The sequence below is a fragment of the Schistosoma mansoni genome, chromosome 3, assembly GCF_000237925.1.
Source record: "Schistosoma mansoni strain Puerto Rico chromosome 3, complete genome".
NCBI classification, from domain to species: Eukaryota; Metazoa; Platyhelminthes; class Trematoda; order Strigeidida; family Schistosomatidae; genus Schistosoma; species Schistosoma mansoni.
Genome location: NC_031497.1, coordinates 23,680,055 through 23,702,354, shown reverse-complemented (window position 1 = coordinate 23,702,354; position 22,300 = coordinate 23,680,055). Strand labels below are relative to the sequence as shown.

At 35.4% G+C, this 22,300-nt stretch overlaps 1 protein-coding gene and 1 non-coding gene across 2 annotated transcripts in view; one reads left to right on the top strand and one right to left on the bottom strand.

Annotated features, from left to right (window-relative positions):
• Positions 1-21,834, bottom strand: part of Smp_132500 (putative rab) — a gene marked incomplete at both ends in the record, with an annotated part of 38,580 nt that extends 16,746 nt beyond the window's left edge. The window contains 5 exons of the mRNA XM_018799719.1: positions 35-115; positions 10,777-11,117; positions 15,418-15,507; positions 16,671-16,897; positions 21,814-21,834. Coding sequence (XP_018651480.1) covers positions 35-115; positions 10,777-11,117; positions 15,418-15,507; positions 16,671-16,897; positions 21,814-21,834 — 760 coding nt within the window. The remainder of the gene's footprint in view (positions 1-34; positions 116-10,776; positions 11,118-15,417; positions 15,508-16,670; positions 16,898-21,813) is intronic.
• On the top strand, positions 9,510-9,581 carry Smp_tRNA_00885_Pseudo_TTG.1.1. The gene has a single exon. It is a non-coding gene (tRNA).
• Positions 21,835-22,300: the final 466 nt, after the last annotated feature.

Below are 22,300 nucleotides of genomic sequence, written 5' to 3'. Positions count from 1 at the left end.
GCCCCCTCCCTTTTCTCTAAAATAATTTACTTACCAATAGTAACTGAACAATTTTTAAATATATCATCACACATACGTATTAATAAACTTGTTTTACCAACTTCTGAATCACCAGCTAACATAATTCGAAAAATTCTTAATTTTTCATCGGATACAATTTTGTTAGATTGAATGTTTTTTATAGTTGAAATTTTTTTATTTAATTTTTTAAATGAATCCATTTTATGATAAGAATTTTCATGATCAATATGTTTTGTTAAATGATATACAGTTGATTGACTAGTAGATTCATTTGATGAATGAATAGATCCTATTGAATAGGATTTATTTTGTGTTTCATATTTTTCATTACTTTTCATTTGGTTTCCGGAATTCTCCTTTTATAGAAGTAAAACAAAAGAAATATATATATATATGTAGTTGAGATCATGAGTCAATTGAAGCTAGACCACCATGAAAAACCTAGAAGCAGTGGACGACCGTTTCGTCCTAGTATGGGACTCCTCAGCAGTGCGCATCCATGATCCCGCCTCATGAGATTCGAACCCACGGTCTATAAGTCTCGCGTGCGGGCGCTTAATCTCTAGACCACTGAGCCGGTCGGAATCCAACGGTGCTAATGTCTAACTTTAACCAATCCACAAAATTTAGGTGTCCCACAATTGGGACGAAACGGCCGTCCAGTGCTTCCAGGTTTTCCATGGTGACCTTGCTTCAATTGACTCATGATTTCAACTGTGAAAATACTAAATTCTCCACAAAACCCCCCCTCTGATCAATAAACGATTTGTCAATTACTTATTCACATTCAGTATTTACCCTCTTAGCCTCAACTATTATCATGATGCTATTAAACCTGCGGAGACGTTTTTATACAATTATCTAGACTACTGACGAATATTTAAGTAAGATAAAATTCAATCAAAATGTTATTGAATAGAGGAAGAATATTAAGCGTAGCAGAATAGAGTGAAATACATTTCGTGGATTCTCGTCAGTTGCTTATGACTTAGAAACAACAGTAATAATTATTTATAACTGATATAAATAATACATATATCACATTAATGGAGATCAGTAGAATGCCAACAACAGCTTTATTCGTCTTACGCTAATGTTATGTCAAAGTTTGTAGTTATTACGTAACTTCGACATCAATATTCATTCTTCGGAAATCTGTCTCCATGTATTACTAAAATTTCTCCTCAAGGATTTCTACAGTTAGTAACATAAATATTCGTTCGCTTCAGAGTTCTATAGTTCATCCATACTTATTGTCGTCAATCTAATAATTCTCATTAATGTGATACCAAGTATGTACATGGATTATAATAAGTAATTATTAATATTATAAGTAAAAATGGATAGTGGATAGCAGTGGAATCCAGGATGCACGTTTCGTCCCATTCGGGACTCGTCGGATGGATGTACCTGCATCTCAGAGTTGATGTTCACTCTGGGACTCGAACTCAGTAACGTTCGCTTCAAACGCCATCGAATTATCCACTCAGCTACTGAATCCTGTTAGCCACTTGTTTGTGCAATGGGGTGGAGTTTTAATTCACTTGGTGTTGTTTGTTTGAATCTTCCCATTGATGTTTAGGACTGCAATTGATCAGTTTCTTTTTGGCATATGTGCTGACGAGTTCCAAATAGAATGAAACATGCGTCCTGGATTCCACTGATAGCCACTATCCATCTTTGCTTACAATGCTTGTGAATTAAGACAGCATCGAGGCAATACGCACAGTATGCACATATTCCGATAAGAGACGGATCAACTGAAGTGCTACACATCAATGGGAAGATTCAAACAAACATTACGAAGTGAATTTAATTATTACTATTGTTTTCAGGTTGTAATCAGCTGACGAGAATCCATAGAATAAATGAATTTACTTCATTCTTCTGCATTCATTGTTCTTGTATTATTCAAGTTTAACAATCGATGAATGGTTTATATTTTACTTATATATAACTTATATCCTTCTGTTCAGTATATACTACTGAATCAGTTGCAGGGAATTGAATAAATAAATAATGATTATAGCTTTGTCAAATTTAACAAAAAGCTTTATGTATTGAAAAACATCATTATATATATAATGTTTTAAAGTTGTTTAAGGATTGCCCAGGACAGGGTTGAATGGAGAACATTGGTGGGTGGCTTATACTCCTCAACGAGGGGTAACAGGCGTAAGTAAGTACGTTTAAAGTTGTTTCATATTCTCCACTGTTTTTTTTAAAAATTTAACCATCCTACTTTCACTTGTATTTTGAAAATATTTACATCTAGAACTGAAAATATTTCATACGTTCAGTTAACTTTTTTATATAGTTGAAATCATGAGTCGATTGAAGCTAGACTACCATGGAAAACCTAAAAACACCGGAAGGCTGTTTCGTCCTATTGTGAAATTCCTCACATTGCGCATCCAAGATCCAGCCTCGCGAGATTCGAACCCAGGTTTTCCATGATGGTCTAACCTCAAATGACTCATAATTTCAACCATTAAATTACTAAAATCTCCACAAAACTCCCATTCAGTAAACTATTAATAAGTTTATCTCTGAATAACAATTTCCTTTTTGAAGATTGTTCTATTATTATGAATGTAAGTATTAGTCTCTTTGGACGGCCGTTTCGTCCTCGTATGGGACTCCTCAACAGTGCGCATCCACAATCCCGACTGGCGAGATTCGAACGCAGGACATAACGGTCTCGCGCTCGAACGCTTAACTTCTAGACCACTGAGTCGATCGGCATCCAACTGTGTTAATGTTTAACTTCAACCAATCCAGGAAATTGGGCAACCATTCACCAATGTCTTCAGTGAGTTGATATCTCCCAACAGACCTGGGTCATCATTAGTCAGTCAGTCATAACGTAGAACTTCGTATGTACGTACATCAGTTCGAGTTGACATACCACATTACCACACAGAGGTCCGATTGTCGATTCAAATCCTATAGTGGTAGAAGTAGTAAGAGTATAAGCACTAAACCGAAAGATTAGTGTTTGAAGGTGTTATTGAAGGAGTATAATCCAGTGAAATAAATTCGGAAAGAGAAAAAAGAAAAGAATTCAGAAGATTAGAATTTGGGAGAACACATTAAATTAGTATCATGTGGGGTTAAACAAGAAAGAATATTGTTATATTAATAATTTAAAAGAATACAAAAGATAAACAAAATTACCAAAACATTGAAATACATCCAGGACAAATAAATGACAAATACATCTGTCTTCATTCTATTAAAGAGTAAAAGCTCATAGGGTAAAAGTATATGTTGACAGTTTGAGCGTCACAGGGCGGAAGATTTCCGGTAGAGAATATGATGTTTCTCACGATTTATTAATATGACTCATAAGCAATAGAGACCAATTTTATCACCTTTTTTAAATATCCTCAACGTGTGTATGCACGAGGGTTCTTGTACAAGTTATATTGTAAACTGAAAAGACCCAATTTTTTTAACCAGGAATTTCAGTATAATACAGTTTTATGTGACAGGTTTGCGAAATTTCGGTCATCCTTTATGTCAAATGTTTTTTTTCGCCCTTAGACGCTGTTGTTCGTCATTTCAACAGTACTTGGGGTTTTTTATTCCTAAAAATGGTTACGTAACGAGAATAAAAACATTTGACAGCCCAGTTGTTTAATTATTTCACGTTAGGTTTACTTAATTATGTGTAATCAATAGGTCAAATTGAAGTAATCACTAACAAAGATTATTGTCATGGAACAATTACATAATAGTTGTAAGCGCTTCAAATTCTTCAGTGATGCATAGACTCTTATGAGAGAGTTTTTAAAATCATGAATGGATCGATGATTGATTCATTCAAGATTCTATAACTCCACTTATCATAATACATTACTGTTTTGGAAGTCCTACTACTGACAAGGATGCACAATAGTAACATCCATTTAAAATAGCGATAGGATTATCATTAAAAAAACTACTTTGTAGTAATAAATGATGACATTTATGGTATATTAATGTAGATAAGTCTATTATTATCAGAAAGTGTATTTTGTGGAGATTTAGTATTTTCATAATTAAAAGCGTCAGTCAATTGAAGCTAGACCACGCAAGGCGAGGTCATGGATGCGCACTGCTGAGGAGTCCCATAATAGGGCGAAACGGCCGTCCAGTGCTTCCAGGTTTCCATGGTGGTCTAGTTTCAATTGATTCACGCTTTCAACTATGAAGATAAGACTATTGTTCAACCAATGACCATTAAATAATACATTAATATTGAGACATTCAATAAACAAATAAATGATATTTATCAAAGGAATTTTCTAACATGAACTAGTTATACTACTAATAAAATATCTAAATAATGTTTTAATCATTTTACCTTATTTAAAGAAAATAATATCATCAATATTATCTATTTTTACACTTTCACTTTAATTTGAAAAACAAATAAATCGAAGAAATATTTCCCATAAAAAAAAAACTAAAAATATTCCTTTAGTTGCTAAGAGACTCAAATTACATTCATGGGAAAAAAAATAATAATAATTCAATAAAATCAATATGAAATCTTTTATAAACCGATATTTTGAAAAGATTAGTTCCCTGTTATAAATTCAGAAAGTTAGATGAATGTTAGTAAGTCAAGTCAGTCAACTACAACATATATACATTGGTCCAAGTTGCCATATCTCGTTAGCACAACAAGATCAACACCGAATTCATAGAATTAGTTAATGTAGTGGTGGTAATATATAAAAGAAAGGTTGTATATAAGGATATAATACAGGAAGAAAGACATATGGGACATATGTCACCCAGAGTCTCCAACCATTGGTTACGATGGTCACGCGGACCCTAACCAAGTAGTCTGCATTTATCAACATGGCTCACACTAGAGGTTAGTGACTTCAAGATCAATGTTAGCCAATAAATGATATCTATTCTTCATACTTTTAAAATAAGCATACTATAATAATTTTATAAAAGTTGTAAAGAAAGTCATAACATATTTGGAAGGATGATTTCTTTTACATCATTTAGGAGATATATATAATATTTTAATGGAATATTTTAAAATCTAAATAAATGGTCGATTTTTAGTAAAATATCGTTCAAATTATCCGGCTATCACGACTTAGTAGCTAAGTGGATAACCTGATGGCGTTTGAAGCGAACGGTACTGGGTTCGAGTCCTAGAGTGAACACCAACTCTCAGATGCAGGTACATCCAGTTGACGAGTCCCAAATAAAACGAAGTGACTCGCGACAAAGTGGATTACACTGCTAGCCACTATCCATCATTGCTTTTGTGTGACTTCAGGCAATATCGAGGCAGTCCGCACAAGATGCACATATGCCAATAAGAGACTGATCAATTGCAGTCCTAAATAACAATCGGAAGATTCAAACAAGCAATACGAAGTGAACTTAAACTTCACCCAGTTGCACAAGCAGGTGTCTTTCAGGACTCAGTAGCTAAGTGGTTAACGCGATAGCGTTTGAAGCGGACGGTAATGGGTTCGAGTCCTAGAGTGAACATTAACTCGGAGATGCAGGTACATTTGGCTGACGAGTCCAAAAAAGGACGAAATGTGCGTCCCACTAGACACTATACATCTTTGCTTTTATCCGATTATAGTTTTTAAATGAAATAAAATATCTAATAGCTTCAATGATTTAGAACAAAACTAATAAAACAATTACTGTCATGACTGTTTATTAAAATGTTTGTTGTACAAAATCATTGATGCATGATTAGAAAATTCTATAAATATAGAAAGAAAAAATAAAATGAAACTTTATCAAAATAGTCGGTAAAAAGTTTGTAAACTATGTCAATAGCTTAGTTAAATTTCTAATAATAGTTAGTTCTGCTAAAATTAGTATATATATATAGTTGATATTTCATAGTATTCATTCAATGTGTTATAACTTGTATGCCTGAGTGCCTTGTTTATATACGACGTGATGATTCCTGCCAGTTGGAGAGCAATGAATTATCGATCGAAACGATGACATACGAAACCCATACGAGCAGTTTAGAGTACTTGTCGGTCCTGATATCTGCCTAGCCCAGTCAGTCAAGTCCAGAACAGCCTCTGTGGTATGAAGCCTTATATTTCAAACATACTGAGTTTATATACCAAACAGACAGACCATATCGTACCAATAAAATAGAAAATAACATTTGTACAAGATTTGGTCAAAAGTGTCTGTGAATAAGGGAGATAATAATTGGAAGACTGGGGATAACTCAAGAACGGCAAAACATATAATAATAGTCTATAGGTCAAAATAAAGCTTATAATAAGAGGGACGAAAATATGAATAATTTGCTTGATTAACAGTTATACAATAGGAAATATACATATCATATTGGTCTATGAATAGTCCTCAAAAGTTACTTACTTACTTACTTACTTACGCCTGTTACCCCTCGTCGAGGAGCATAGACCGCTCACCAGCATTCTCCATCCAACTCTGTCCAGAGCCTTCCTTTCCAGTTCTTTCCAGTTGCTATTCATCCTTTTCATATCTACTTCTATTTCCCGGCGTAGTGTGTTCTTTGGCCTTCCTCTTTTCCGCTTCTCTTCCGGATTCCACGTTAGGGCTGGCCTCGTGATGCAGTTCGGTGATTCCCTCAATATATGTCCGATGCACTTCCAACGTCTTTCCCTAATTTCCTCTTCAGCTGGAAGCTAATTTGTCCTCTCCCATGAAACGCTGTTGCTGATAGTATCAGGTCAGTGAATGTTGAGTATTTTGTGTAAACAACTGTTTGTAAACACTTGTACATTCTTGACGATGGATGTAGTATTTCTTCACGTTTCAGCTTCGTACAGTAGAACAGACTGTCTTAACGTTCGTATTGAAGATTCTGACTTTGAAGTTAGTTGACAGTTGTTTTGAGTTCCATATGTTCTTCAATTGTAGGAAGGCTGCCCTTGCTTTGCTAATCCTCGCCTTTACATCTGCATCCGATCCTCCTTGTTTATCAACGATGCTTCCCAGTTACGTGATTGTTTCCACCTCTTCCAGAGTTTCGCCATCAAGTGCGATTGGTTTAGTGTTCTTCGTGTTGTATTTGAGAATCTTGCTTTTACCCTTGTGAATTATGAGGCCTTTCGATGCAGAGGCTGCTGCTACATTTGCTGTCTTCATCTGCATTTGTTCGTGTGTATGAGAGAGGAGGGCTAGGTCATCTGTGAAGTCCAAATCATCTAATTGATTCTGAGCTGTCCATTGTATTCCGTATTTCCCGTCAGATGTCGAATTCTTCATAATCCAGTCAATCACTAGAAGGAAGAGGAATGGGGAGAGTAGACAGCCTTGTCTGACTCCGGTCCTTACTGGAAATGCATCTGTCAGCTGTCCTCCATGCATGACTTTACACTGTAGTCCGTCGTATGAGATTTGGATAATGTTGACAATCTTCTCAGGTACTCCGTAGTGTCGAAGAAGTTTCCATAATGTTCTCCTGTCCACGCTGTCAAACGCCTTCTCATAGTCAATGAAGTTGATGTATAGTGATGAGTTCCACTCAACTGATTGTTCAACGATGATCCGTAGTGTCGCAATCTGGTCTGTGCACGACCTATCCTTACGGAATCCAGCCTGATGATCCCTAAGTTCGGCGTCTACTGCGTCTTTCATCCGATTCAGCAGCACTCTGTTGAAAACTTTTCCTGGTACTGATAACAAACTGATGCCTCTGTAGTTCTCACATTTGCTCAGATCTCCTTTCTTTGGTATCTTGATGAAGTATCCTAATTTCCAGTCCATTGGCACTTGTTCCTCTTCCCAAATCTTCTTGAATAGAAGGTGAAGCATGTTTGCAGTTATTTCAATGTCTGACTTCAGTGCTTCTGCTGGTATATTGTCAGGTCCTGCCGCCCGTAGAAAAGCTAACTCGCTAGAAAAACGCTAACCAGAAAAAATAATTCAAACCTCAAAAGTTACCATTCATAATTCTCTTCGGGATATAACACAATATGTACATAAAATTAGTTTATCAACATATGAAGTATAAGTAGTGAATGAAAATGGTCTTGTTTTTTTATTCTATAATAGGAAACTTAGTTTTAGTTGAAAAAAAGTTTAAAAGAAAATCAATGAAATGCTAAGGGTAATGGACTTTAATTTTCTCCTTGTTTTAGATTTTTAAACATTTTATAGCTTCCATCATATTAAAGTCATTTCTTATTGCCAATAAATGAGGATCTTATTTTATAGATACTTAAAACAAATATATTTTGTTGAATATGTCCTATAATGATCATATACTTACTAGTGACTGGCACCATGAGGTAATTCCTTGAGTTCTAGTGAGAAGTCGTGACCAGTGGAGCTAATCCATGTCAGGTAGAGATAGGTATCTACCTCAGCACAATGGAAGTTGGTCGCACAATTTCGTGAATTTGTTGAAGTTAGACAATAACACCGTTGGATGCCGACCGGCTCAGCGGTCTATCGGTTAAGTGCTCTGGCGCGAGACTGGTAGGTCCTCGGTTCGAATCTCACGAGGCGGGATCGTGGATGCGCACTGTTGAGGAGTCCCAGAATAGGACGAAACGGCCGTCCAGTGCTTCTAGGTTTTCCATGGTGGTCTATCTTCAATTGACCCATGATCTCAACTATATGTCCAATGTATTCTAGTAATTGGTGGTACATGTATAGATATTCAGATTGAACAAAAACTTTTTATATGCGGATATTAATGTTAACTTTGAGATCACTAATGGAAGAGAGATTAAATATGTAACCTTTGTGCAGCAAACATGACTTTACACAAATAAATGTGCCTAAGTTAAACTAATGAAACCGACTGAAGAACGATCTATTTAACGTCAGTTCAGTTTATGAGAAATGGTTCTAAATCTCCTAATTTGCTAAACATGATAACACTTATCTAAGCAACATGAACCTGTGTTTAATAATCTGATCTGATCTATATAGTTAAATCTAAATTTAGTATCTGGATATTAGTAATTTTAAACTATTCGAGCATTACAATAGTTTGCCTGTTATTGCTTATCGTTACTCTGTCCAATAACATTATATTTTTATTATTGAATACTTATATTAAAAATGGCTTACCCATAATGTTTGTTGTTTCACATTATGATACTTTGATTCTTTGTCAGATTCTATTTCATTTGCATTCATACAATTTGATAATCCACTATCTATAGAATATATATTTATGGTATAAATAAATAACGTTTCCTTTAAATACTAAGAATGAAAAAAACATTAATAAACTTAAATTCACTTAGTATTGTTTTGTTTGAATCTTCCCATTGATGTAGCCTAAATTCACAAACATGGTAAGCAAAGATGGATAGTGACTAGCAGTGGAATCCAGTTTGACGCCTGTTTCATCCTATTTGGGACTCGTCAGCTGGATGTACCTGCATCTCAGAGTTGATGTTAGAGACTGACCAGTTGCAGTTATAAACATCAATGGGAAGATTCAAACAAAACAATACTAAGTGAATTCAAACTTCACCCCATTGCACAAACAAGTGGCCGAGTGGATAACGCGATGGCGTTTGAAGCGAAAGGTACTGGGTTCGAGTCCCAGAGTGAACATCAGCTCTGGGATGCAGGTACATCCAGCTGGTGAGTCCCGAATAGGACGAAACGCGCGTCAAACTGGATTCACTGCTAGCCACTATCCATCTTTGATTAATAAACTTTCTTCAAATATAGAAACGTTTCCAGGGATTTGATGATTATGGAATATTTAGTCATAAACCGATGGTAGGATTGCATTCTTCTTTTCTTTTAAATGACACACATCCCTAACAATTTAGAATTGTTTCACAATTGAAAGAGAATTCTTCATGTTTCAGTAGAAATATACTATAAATCCATAAAACAGGGACTACTGTGGTATGGGTTACTTATAACCACATAAATAGTATATGGTGATGGTCAGGCATAAAATGTATTTTGGCAGAAGATCGGTAAGGAAAGAACAGGAACGAAGTCCAATCTGTATGAAAATGCATAAACAATGAAATCAGAGAAGATGGACTGATATTTGCAGAAGGAACAGTCAAGATTGAGACAATTGATTGTTATTTTGCAAATTAACTGTTTACTGTATGGTTATGAGAATATAGTGAGATAGTCTGTAATTTCTGCTTAAATACATTCTATATATCTGGATGTCCTGTATAATCCATCCATAAATACTCAAGCACTGTTGATGGTTTCGCAATTTTCTGAGCTACCCAATTAGTTTGGAAGTGATTCATTTAACTATTCTATAAGGGACAAATAAGTTTATCTTGTTTCCTTAATTGTTTTTGCAATATAAGGTGTCTTAGTTTATCCTTGCATACACAATGAATGTCCTTTATATGACCTCTGACTAGGTGATTGATTGATCTATTTGGTATGGATGATATTAGTCCACTAACGCTTAGTAAGGTAATGCTATTCAAGAGTTATTGATAGCTTGTTGAACGGTAACTACACTATCATTATGTTCTTTACAAATCCTACATGTAGTAATTCATCTACTTTTTCTCATCAGGAAACTCAATTATTTATCTATGACAAAATAGTAAAATAGCTAGCCTTTCATGGTTGTAGAATCAGCTCTATTCTCTTATACAATTGGTGAATAATAAAACATAGTTACTGTTTTTATGGATATTAACTGTTTAATTTATGTATTCCTGATCAGATCACCTGGTCCCCTCCTAATGCCAAGTATATGTTTTTTTTCAGTAGTTAGTTTTATTCAACTTTGATTCATGAGAATTGATTATTTACCTCCATTACCATGGAATTTCGAACAACAACAATCTGGTTGGTCACATCTTGATATAACACAGTAACCTTTTCCATATGATGAAGATCTTAACTCTTCCGTCTGATCATTTTTACAGGACGCATAAGTTGAAATGTTTGCCTCACAATCATGTGCATTGAACTTCTTTACAACTGACTTGATTAGTTTAAATTCTGTGGAAGTTCGTCGAAACCTAGAATCAATCATTGGAGAAGATGGTTTGATATCTTCAACTTTCCATTCTTTACGTAACCATTCCGGATAACTTTCAAACATATTGTAAAAATCATCATTAGCATCATATAACTTTCTGTTGATATCTCTTGAAAAGTAAAAAAGAAACGATAGTATAACCCAAAAAAGTTACCGCTTTAGTCAAAAGAAAGTAAACGAATAGGTAAACTACTGAAAATAATGTGGTTCAATGTTTCAGTTGTTAGCAGTGTAGACTGGACTAGTTCATTAAAACTGTGAAGTATACTTAACCACATCGGTATTGATAAAATCATCTTAAAAGTAATTGTTTTTGTACAATTTATTAGGAGAGTCGATATTCGGAAAACATTATGTTTAAAAGCTAGGATATGTTGTATATGTACCGCCGAAGCGAGATCAAAAGCTAGGATATACAATACTTTAAATAGCATAGAATAACTAAGATCAGTCAGCGATGTAATCTATGATCATCCAAATCTACCATACTAACAATAATTTTGTGCTGCCAAGTTTTGATATATTATTCCAGGAGATCTAGTGAGAAGATATGCGAAATAGGATTTTACCATATCGGGTGTGTAACAGTTATCTATCATATTCAATAAAAGATGGTCTTACAGTATCGCCATTACTCCGAGAAATAAAGACAGACATGAAAAGAATAAACAAAAACTGGATAGAACTAGAAAGGAAGGCCCAGGACAGAGTGGATTGGAGAATGCTGGTCAGCGGCCCATTGGGAGTAACAGGCGAAAGTAAGTAAGTAAGTAACAGTATCGCGAATTGATTGGTTGGATGTACACATCGTTGGTTGCCAGCTAAGAGGTCTAGAAGTTAAGAACTCGTTTTCAATGGTTCTCTAGGATCAGTCCTTGATGTATACTGTAAAAATAAGACTCAAGTGACAATAATCTTTATATTTTATATATCAGATATTTGATTCCGCTACAGAAACCTCAGTATAAAACAAAGCAATATTAAAATGAGTCCCTCCATTATTATCTATCTAATTTTTGAATTGTCGAAACAAAATTTTTTTGAAAATACTCATCTTCACTTGCACATGTTTCTGACTAATTTAACTTGTAATAGCCTTGAGTCCTTTTATTCAAAGGATAAAGAGGAATATATATCGATTACACTGATCGACGTTACAGACCTTAGGCTTTTCATAGATATACTTGATTTCACTGAACAATAAACATAAATCAAAGCGACCTCAGAACAGGTATATATATATATATACCGCAGTATTCGCTTAACTCCGCCTGTAGCTCCTCCGGGGGCTACTGCCGGTCCCAAGCCCGGGTAAAGGAGGAGGGTTGGGCATGGAGTTAGCGAACCCATCCCGTAGAAAATCAACTCGCTAAAAAAACGCTAATCAGAAAAAATTATTCAAACCATTTAAACTCTGCCCTGAGAGTAGAAGGAATAATTATGACGTCTCATGATGAAAGCCGAGTTCCTTCGGAAGTCATGAGGCCGATTCACCTTCTTACAACCAGAGCGACAATTTTTATAGGTACATGGAATGTCCGAACAATGTGGGAGACCGGAAGAGTCTTCAAAATTGCTGCAGAAATGAGAAAATACAACCTGGAAGTGCTTGAAATCAGTGAAACACATTGGACAAAGGTTGGACAACAACGACTGTCTTCAGGAGAACTTCTGTTATACTCCGGTCATGAAGAAGAAAATGCCCCACATACACAAGGAGTTGCATTGATGCTGTCCAGAAAAGCACAAAATGCACTTATTGGGTGGGAATCTCATGGACCAAGGATCATCAAAGCCTCCTTCAAAACAAAGAGAGAGGGCATTACAATGAACGTCATCCAATGCTATGCGCCTACCAACGACTACAATGAAGACGCTAAAGACCAATTCTACGATAAGCTGCAGTCGATCTTCGAGAAGTGCCCAACCAAGGAGCTGACCATTCTAATGGGAGATTTCAATGTCAAGGTTGGAATGGACAACACTGGATACGAAGACGTCATGGGACAACATGAACTGGGAGAAAGGAACGAAAATGGTGAGAGATTTGCAAACCTATGTGCCTTCAATAAACTGGTCATAGGTGGCACCATATTCCCACACAAGACATACACAAAGCCACTTGGATTTCACCGGATCACACTACACAGAATCAAATCGACCATATCTGCATCAACAAAAAGTTCAGGAGGACGATGGAGGATGTGAGAACCAGAAGAGGAGCTGATATAGCATCCAATCATCATTTGCTGGTCACCAAGATGAAACTAAAACTTAAGAAGCACCGGACAACGGCGCGGACACCATCACAAAGTTTAATACGGCTTTTCTTCGAGATGCAGACAAACTCAGCAAATTCAAGATAGCCCTCAGCAACAGGTTCCAGGCCTTTCATGATCTACTCAATGGAGAAGGAACTACCGTGGAAAGCAACTGGAAAGGTATAAAGGAGGCACTCGTTTCAACAGTTGCATTTTGAATAAGGAATCAGTTCATATTATGAACTCTACTAGAGATGTTGAATTTTAATATTTTATATCGATAACTCGGACCATGTTCATCAAAGCTAAATGAGGTGTTGTGTCGTTTAATTAGTATTTATTATTTAGCAAGTAGTATGTGAAACTTTCCAATGAATCATTTCACCATGATTTTGTCCCTCTAAAGTTATTACTATTAAATTATAAAAGACAAAATGTGAGTCATGGATTCTATTGTTAGCCATCATCTCTGCTTATAAAAGAAAGCATCTAAATTAAAATATTTTGAAAAGGTTTTTTTCAGTGATTATTTTAAAGAGGATCGTATCTTACATTCGTTACACCTTAGTGATGAAACAATAGAGATATTTTAATTCAATAACAAGTTAGTAATGGGTTAAAGTCTTCAGACTCCGTTATTTGGTAGTGAGACCAAGAATCTTACTGGGAGGTATCTGTTCTCTGAAGATTTCAGGTGGAAATTACTTACTAGTATCAACTAGCATAAATCATGTATCCAGCGATTTTGTTTGATCTCTACAAAGTATCTGAATTTATAATTTAATCTTATTGTACAATAAGTTGACTAAATTTTATTGTGATGGTGTCAAAAGTGTTGAGTCGGCTTCCAGGGGACTTCAACGGAACCTCCAGAGGCCCAAAAAGGAGCCGAAGAGCCCTAGCCAATCAGGGTATAATGGAACATTCTAGAGTTCCAACGTGGCGTGCTACTATTGGTCGGTAGCATAAAATGTTGTTAACGGATTGGCTGAAATATGATGTTGATTTAACAAACGCTAACATTTATAAATACCCATGATTTTCTGTACAAAGATTAACCCTGGAGTAAAGTGTTTCTCTCATACGTGCGCCTTCTCTCTGGTGTTCAAGTCGCTGAGTAGTTCTAGCCTGTGGGTTACCAGAATAGCTTAAGAAACGAATATAGCGTTCAATTGACGAGACTGATCAAAAAGTTTGGTTGCTAAAAAGAGCCTTTTAATTTTATATTTTCATTCCTATTGTAGTGAATGAGAACACCAGTGTGGACAATTTAATGTATTTGTACATAAAACTCCAGAACACCTTAATGAAATTTGAGAATAATCAGAAGGGGTTTTGTAGAGATTTCAGTATTTTCATAGTTGAAATCATGAGTCAATTGAAGTTAGACCACCATGGAAAACCTGGAAGCACTGAACGATCGTTTCGTCCTATTGTGGAACTCCTCAGCAGTGCGCATCCAAGATCCTGTCTCGCGAGATTGGAACCCAGGACCTACCAGTCTCGCGCCAGAACACTTAACCGATAGACCAGTGACCTGGCATCCAACAGTGTTAATATCTAACTTCAACCAATCCACGAAGTTTGAGCAACCGTTCACCAATTATCTTCAGTGAGTTGTTATCTCACAACAGACGTGGTTGAGGAGTCCCACAATAGAACGAAATGGCCGTCCAGTGCTTCCAGGTTTTCCATGGTGGTTTAGCTTCAACTGACTCATGATTTCAACTATGAAAATTTGAAAATCATGCAGTGTCAGTCAATTGTCTCAAACTTGACTGTTTCTTTTGTGAATATCAGTCAATCCTTTTAGACTTCAATGTTCCTGAATTTCTACACCAATTGCTTTTTGTTCCCGTTCCTTCCGCCTCGATCTTTTTGAGTTTCTGCTGTCAGATATTCTATTCCTGACTAGAGTCATATACTACTTATGTCGATATAAGTAGCATACTATCCCCATACATAGGAATATATATATAAGATTACTAACCATTTATAAATCAAAATGTCTTATAAGAAGACCAAAAATGAATTAGGTTTTAACAATATGTAATATGATATTTTGAAAAAACACAATATTTGATTTAATAGCAGAATTCACCTATAATAATTCATTTTAGTCATTAATCAAAGGCAAATCAAACTTACTGAAGTAATCCAACTTGACGTTTTAATGCAGAATTCTCTTTGACAGTTTCAATCAAGGCAGTCATACGTCTGTATAAAATAATACAAGTTCTAAAATAATATTCGAAATATGAGATATTGGATAATACAAATTTTTTTATAAAAATTGTGAAAAAAACCCATTTTCGTCAAAGCATTATTATAATCGATTAGGGAATGATGGTAAATCAGTTGATGAGATTATGAATCTTCATCGACTGAGATGGTTAGGCCACGTGTTGTTACATATGTCTGAACACCGATTGCCACGACGCGCAATGCTGACTAGTGTTGGAGACTAATGGAAGAAAGTTAGGGGCGGCCAGACCAAAACGTAACATCAGTCATTGAAGTCACTAACTTCTAGTTTGAGCCATGTCGGTAGATGCAGACTACTTGGTTGGGGTCCGCGTGACTATCAAAACCAATGGTTGGAGACTCTAGGTGACATGGCTCAGAATCGATCACAATGATGTAGGTGTATACACTCTTTATCTTCCCTTAAACCTTGAGATTAAAATTGCCTCATATCTGTCTTTCTTCCCGTACTATATCCTTATATGCAATCTTTCTTTTAAATATTACCACCACTAAATTAACTACTTCTAAGAATCCGGTGTTCATCTTGTTGTGCTAATGAGGTATGGCAACTTGGACAGATGCATATATGTGCCTGGTTCTACGTTGTAGCTGACTGACTGAATCGATTTGTTACATTTATAGTTTATAATGCATATCAAAATTCGTGTTCGGATTTTACTTCATTGAGAAAAGTGAATATTACCAAAATAAAGATTACCACTCAAAGTTATTTAATAATTTGTACATTTTAGAGAGAGTGGCTTAAGATCCTGAAGGAACCAATCACGTATGAACCAATTGTTGGTCACCAGCTACCATGGGACTGCATCTCCTAACGTTGTTCCACTGCCTTGTGGATTAAACTTTTAGGTAAAAGGGTCCGGGTGTGGCCCCCTAAGAAAACCACTTGCTTCGATCTAGGTATCCGGGCAGTTTCACAGCCCAAACACAAATCAAATGACTTGTGTGACGCATATGTACTCGATTCCATTTTCATGCTTTATTAACGTGTCTGTAATTCTGGATATCTATACGCAATCAGTACTTCATATTCACCTTCTGATTTATACACCATTGGGGGTGTTACCGTGTGACAGTTATCAAGACGAACAAATGAAATCGGAATAAATCAACCATAGTTTTCATCAACTTACTCTTCTAATTCATGATTTTTATTGTTTAAACTATGACGTACAGCATTAAATTCTGAACGTGATTGTGTTAATTGTAATTTGATATGATTTAATTGTTCTTCTAAATTAGAATTTTCTTGATTCATTTGTAAAATTTTCATTTGTAATTTAATGATACGTGAATCATCTTGTTCATTGGATTTATATATCAGATTTTGATGATTGAATTCATTCGGATATATATCTTGCTAGTATAAAAAATATATAAATGAACCGATAAGTATGTGTCTAAGAGACAATGATAGTGATTACTATCATACTAAAAGCAGTTAGTGGTTTTGATAGATTAAGATAGTGTAATAAGAAGACGAAGATTATTAGAACTATGTGATCTTTTATAAGCAAAGATAGATAGTGGCTAGCAGTGGAATCCAGTTCGACGCGCGTTTCGTCCTATTTGTTACTCATCAGCTGAATGTACCTGCATCTCAGAGTTGATGTTCACTCTGAGACTCGAATCCAGTACTGTTCGCTTCAAACGTCATCACGTTATCCACTTAGCCACTGAGTCCTGATAGTAACCTACTTGTGCAATGGGGTGGAGTTTGAATTCACTTAGTATTGTTTGTTTGTATCTTCCCATTGATGTTTAGGACTGCAACTGGTCAGGCTCTTATGGTCCACATATGTGCATACTGCGCGTCCTGGATTCCACTGCCAGCCACTATCCATCTTTGCCTATAATGCTTGTGAATTAAGGCTATATCGAGGCAATCAACACAGTATGAACATATGGCCAATAAGAGACTGACCAGTTGCAGTCCTAAACATCAACTGAAAGATACAAACAAACAATACTAAATAAATTTATGTGATCTTTTATTTTTATATATAAATGTTCTTAACAAGTATATGTGTGATCAGATTGTTCGAGACTATCATACTTGTTATAACTGGTGATCAAGTGGATGCCCTGTTAATGTATGACGTGATAAAACCGTCAATTAGAGAGCAGCGAATTATCGATTGGAACAGTGACACACGAAAATTGTACGAACAGTCAAGAGCACTTGTCGGTCCTGCATCTACCTAGCCCAGTCAGTTAAGTTTAGACCAGCCTCTGAGGTATGAATCATCAAACATACTGAGTTCATATACCAGTTAAACTGACCACATCCCACCATAAAATAGAAAATAACATTTGTACAAGATTTAGCCAAATGTGACTGTGAATGTTGGAGGCAGCAATTAATAGACTAGGGATAACTCAAGAATAGTAAATGGTATAATAATAGTCTATAGATCAAAATAAAGCTTATAATAAAAGGGACACGAATATGAATAGTTTAGTTATTTAGCAAATATACGATAGAAATTATAAGCATAATATCGGTCCATAAATGGATCTCAAAGTTACCATTCACTATTGACATCAGGACATAACAATACTTAATAAAGGAAGCTTATATTACTGATGATCACTGTCAATGTTTTAGAAATGATTTTGGATTTTAATTAAGAGTTTTGTTGTTAATCGCTTTTCTGTAGTTATGTTAATAAGTTTATAAAGATAAAAATTATGTGATGAAATACAGACTCTCATCCTAAAACCTGATGTATGGTGAAATTACTATATATGATCAGGTTTTATATTAGATATAGTGTAATGGTTATAGGGTTAAAGTTAATCAATAATAGTTTAATTTATCATGAATTGAAAGTGTTATTATATGTAACATATAAAAACCATGGTTTTCTTTAAATAGCTCCTTGGTGCCCTGGTACGGCCGAGAGTGAGGAGAGTCACCTCTCCCTCTAGAAATGCTCCCACATGGCCACGCGTATATAGCCTCTGACAGGGAAGTCCTACTCACTGCCTTCTAACAGCATTACTGTTGTTTATGAAATTGAGAGAACGAAAAGCGAGTGTCCGGCATTTTAACCTGGTTGGTGGACACGGAGGGTCCACCTAGGGGAGTTGGAAAACCCTGATTCCAGACCAATGGTGCACAAGAGCTCTAGAATCCTGAGGGAACAAATGGCGTATGAATCAATCGTTGGTCACCGGCTACCATGGGATTGCATCTCCTCACTGTGCTACACTGCCTTGTAGATCATACCTTTGGGTTAGAGGCTCGGGGTGTGGCCCCCTAAGAAAACCACCTGCTTCGGTTTGGGCACGCGGTCAATATCACAGCCCTCACACAAATCAAATGAGATTTGTGTGGTGCATATATATCTGGTGCCCCCTTGTACCAATGTTTATGTGTTTGAATAAAAATAAAAACAAACTATTAAAGTTAATAATCCCTCTAGTTGTACATTTCTAGAATTTTCACGTAATATTTAAAACCATGGAACACTGAAAAGTCATCTTGTTTCGGTAAAAACATTTTACCGTTATGAATGCATGGATTTCCGGTGATCGAACCTAAGAACTTCAGTTCTTGTAGTGAGGGTATAATCATTACATCATTTAGTTAAAAAGAGCATGGAAATACGATAAGAAGATAATAGTGAACTTGAAAAGAAAAAAAAAATCGATGAATCGAAAGTTTTAGTAGCTCAGATAAAAATGTACATTGTGGTCCTAAATCATAATTCAATATAATATTAATTGCATCAAGATCCAAATATCTTTTTGATTTTGCTTTGTATTCAAGCCGAAATATTATGGATTTACGTGTGTCATCTTGATATTACATTAAGTTGTAATGAAACTATAAATATCTCATTTTATAAGGGTGAACTCGTATCCTAAGCTACAGTGAAATCATTGATTATATAACATACAGATATCTTGAACCCTTCCTTAAGCGGTTAAGAACCTTTGTAATATTGATTGTATTTCATCTAATCATTTACATTTATTTAATTTTTGAAAAATAACGTAGAATTCAGGATCATTGAGGCTATTTAAGATGGCTATATCGTTTTAAAATTTTGGTATTACTAAAGATTTTACATGGTTAGTTTGAAAAAGAAAGAGCTTTTAATATAGTTTATGTTGTATTCCTGTTATTTATAATAGTTTTCTCGAAGTAACGGAAAGGTATTGCAGTGTCGGTTGCTATGTCAAGCCTACGTAGTTTATTCTAGCTTCCGGACAAGCCGATGTTCTCATTCTTCTTGAGTCGCATTTTGACGTTGTTAATTATTTGTTTACCAACTTTGACTGTTTTGATATGAGTGTGTGCGTGTGTGTGTGTGTGCAAGTTTTATTCTATGCATCGCATGTCTGTAACTTATTTTTGTTTAACTATAAATATCGATTCATGCTTAGTTATATTGAGTTGGCTTACATGCGTTCTCCACTGCGCGTCATTTTGTTTTGCTCCGTCTCTCTGATTGTCTGTTCTGATCAAAGACTGTACAAAATATACGTATCCAAAATCCATTCACATAATGAACTTATTCAATTCCGTTATGTACTAACATAATTTAAGTCGATGATTATATACGAGGATTGGTGACATGTATATTTCAATAAAAATCAATCATATGATATTACTGAAGTCAGATATAGGTCCACAAAAGTATCCTTATAATGAATTAAATAGATACAATATACATCTAAGATATCATTACCAGTTATCGACTCCTTTTCTATCAACAGAAGTTGTGTTTAATCAAAAGAGAAAGTAAAAAATAAAAGAAATTGGTGTTGACAATTTCTCTACATAAAAACTCTTGACTCTGATGGCATATTATAAGTAGAAGCTTTCAAGCTAATTATTTTTGGCTATTGTAGAAAGTAGATTTATCAGTAGAACAACTAAATGAATTAAAAGCTTCTTCAAAATCTCGTTTTCAGTAAGAATATGAGCTCATAAATTAGTCTCAAAGAGGAAGGATAAAATAGATGCTCATTCAAAGTTTCTCAAGTTTATGCTACTAACTAAACTTTTAAGAGGAATAAAGTTTAATAACTAACACATACTCATATAAGCTCAAGTGTGTGCTTGATTAACCTAATTAAACAATTTAAACTATCAGAAAGGGATTTTGTGGAGATTTTAGTAATTTTATATAGTTAAGATCATGAATCCATTGTAGCTAGACCACTATGGAAAACCTGGATGCACTAGACGGCCATTTCGTCCTATTGTGGGACTCATCAGCAATGCGCATCCACGATCTCGCCTCACGAGATTCGAACCCACGACCTATCAGTCTCGCGCGTGAGCACTTAACCGATAGACTACTATATAAAAAAAAATGGAAAAAACAAGATTTGTAAATGAATATATATAAAACTGGAAATGTCCAGTGTGACATATCCTATTGTGGTGTGGGTTACTTATATCCATATAAGTAGTATATTACGATGGTCGGGCATTGAATGCATTTCAGTAGAAGATTGATAACGAAAGAACGGGAACGGAACGCATTTGATCTAAAAATGCGTGAACAATGAAATCAGAGACGACGGACTGATATTTGCTGAAGGAACAGTCAAAATTGAGACAATCGATTGATAGTTGAAAGCGTGAGTCAATTGAAGCTAGACCACCAAGGAAAACCTGTAAGCACTGAACGACCGTTTCGTCCTATTGTGAGACTCCTCAGTAGTGCGCATCCATGACCTCGCCTCGCAAGATTCGAAACCAGGATCTACTAGTCTCGCGTCAGAGCACTTAATCTCTAGACCACTGAGCCGGTCGGCATCCAACGGTGTTAATGTCTAACTCCAACCAATCCAAGAAGTTGAGCAACCGTTCACCAATCGTCTTTAGTGAGTTCCTATCTCACAACAGACCTGAAATGAACTCCACTTGTCACCGATTCTCACTAGAACTCCTGGATTTACCTCTTGAAGTCAATGAGGATGAAACGGCTGCCCACTGCTTCCAGGTTTTCCCTGGTGATCTAGCTTCAATTGACTCACGCTTTCAACTTTGAAAACACTAAATCTTCACAAAAACCCTTTCTGATAATTGATTGATAGGTTGCAAATTAACTATTCACTGTATGGTTGTCAGATTTTAGTGAGATATTCTGTAATTTCGTGCCTAGCTACATTTGATCGTTCCCCACTCGTGGTCTTGTTCACTACACTATGACTATCCATGCTAGATTTGATTAAGTTATATAGAACAAGCTTTATTAAATGAAAAATCATAATACAGATTATAATATAATAAAAATGAAACCTTAAACTAACCTCTTCAAGATTTTTGATCATTGATTTCAATTGTTTGATTTGTGTTGATTTTGCTTCAATTTCAGCTGAAAATTTTTTCATTGCTATATCTCTTTCTTTAATTCGTGCTGCTTCTTCTGAAAGTTTAACTTGATTATCCACTTCTTCAGATAGACGAAATATTGATTCACTATGCTTTAAGCGTTCACTAAATAAGAATTAAAGTAAAGTAATAAAGTCTTGTAACCTTCAATATTTATATATAAAGTAACTACAATTATTATCGAAAAGTTTTACTTTTCGGAGTGTTAGAAATCAGAATTATTTGCAGGAATACTTAGAGTCAAATCGAGTAATCAGTGAAAGTTTCAGGTTAATTTTTTAATTTGTTAAACGAATTTACTTTTGAATTCTACCTACTGTCGTGTAGGACAACTGACAGATGCATTTCCGGTAGGGACCGGAGTCAGATAAGGTTGCCTACTTTCTCCCTTCCTCTTTCTTCTGG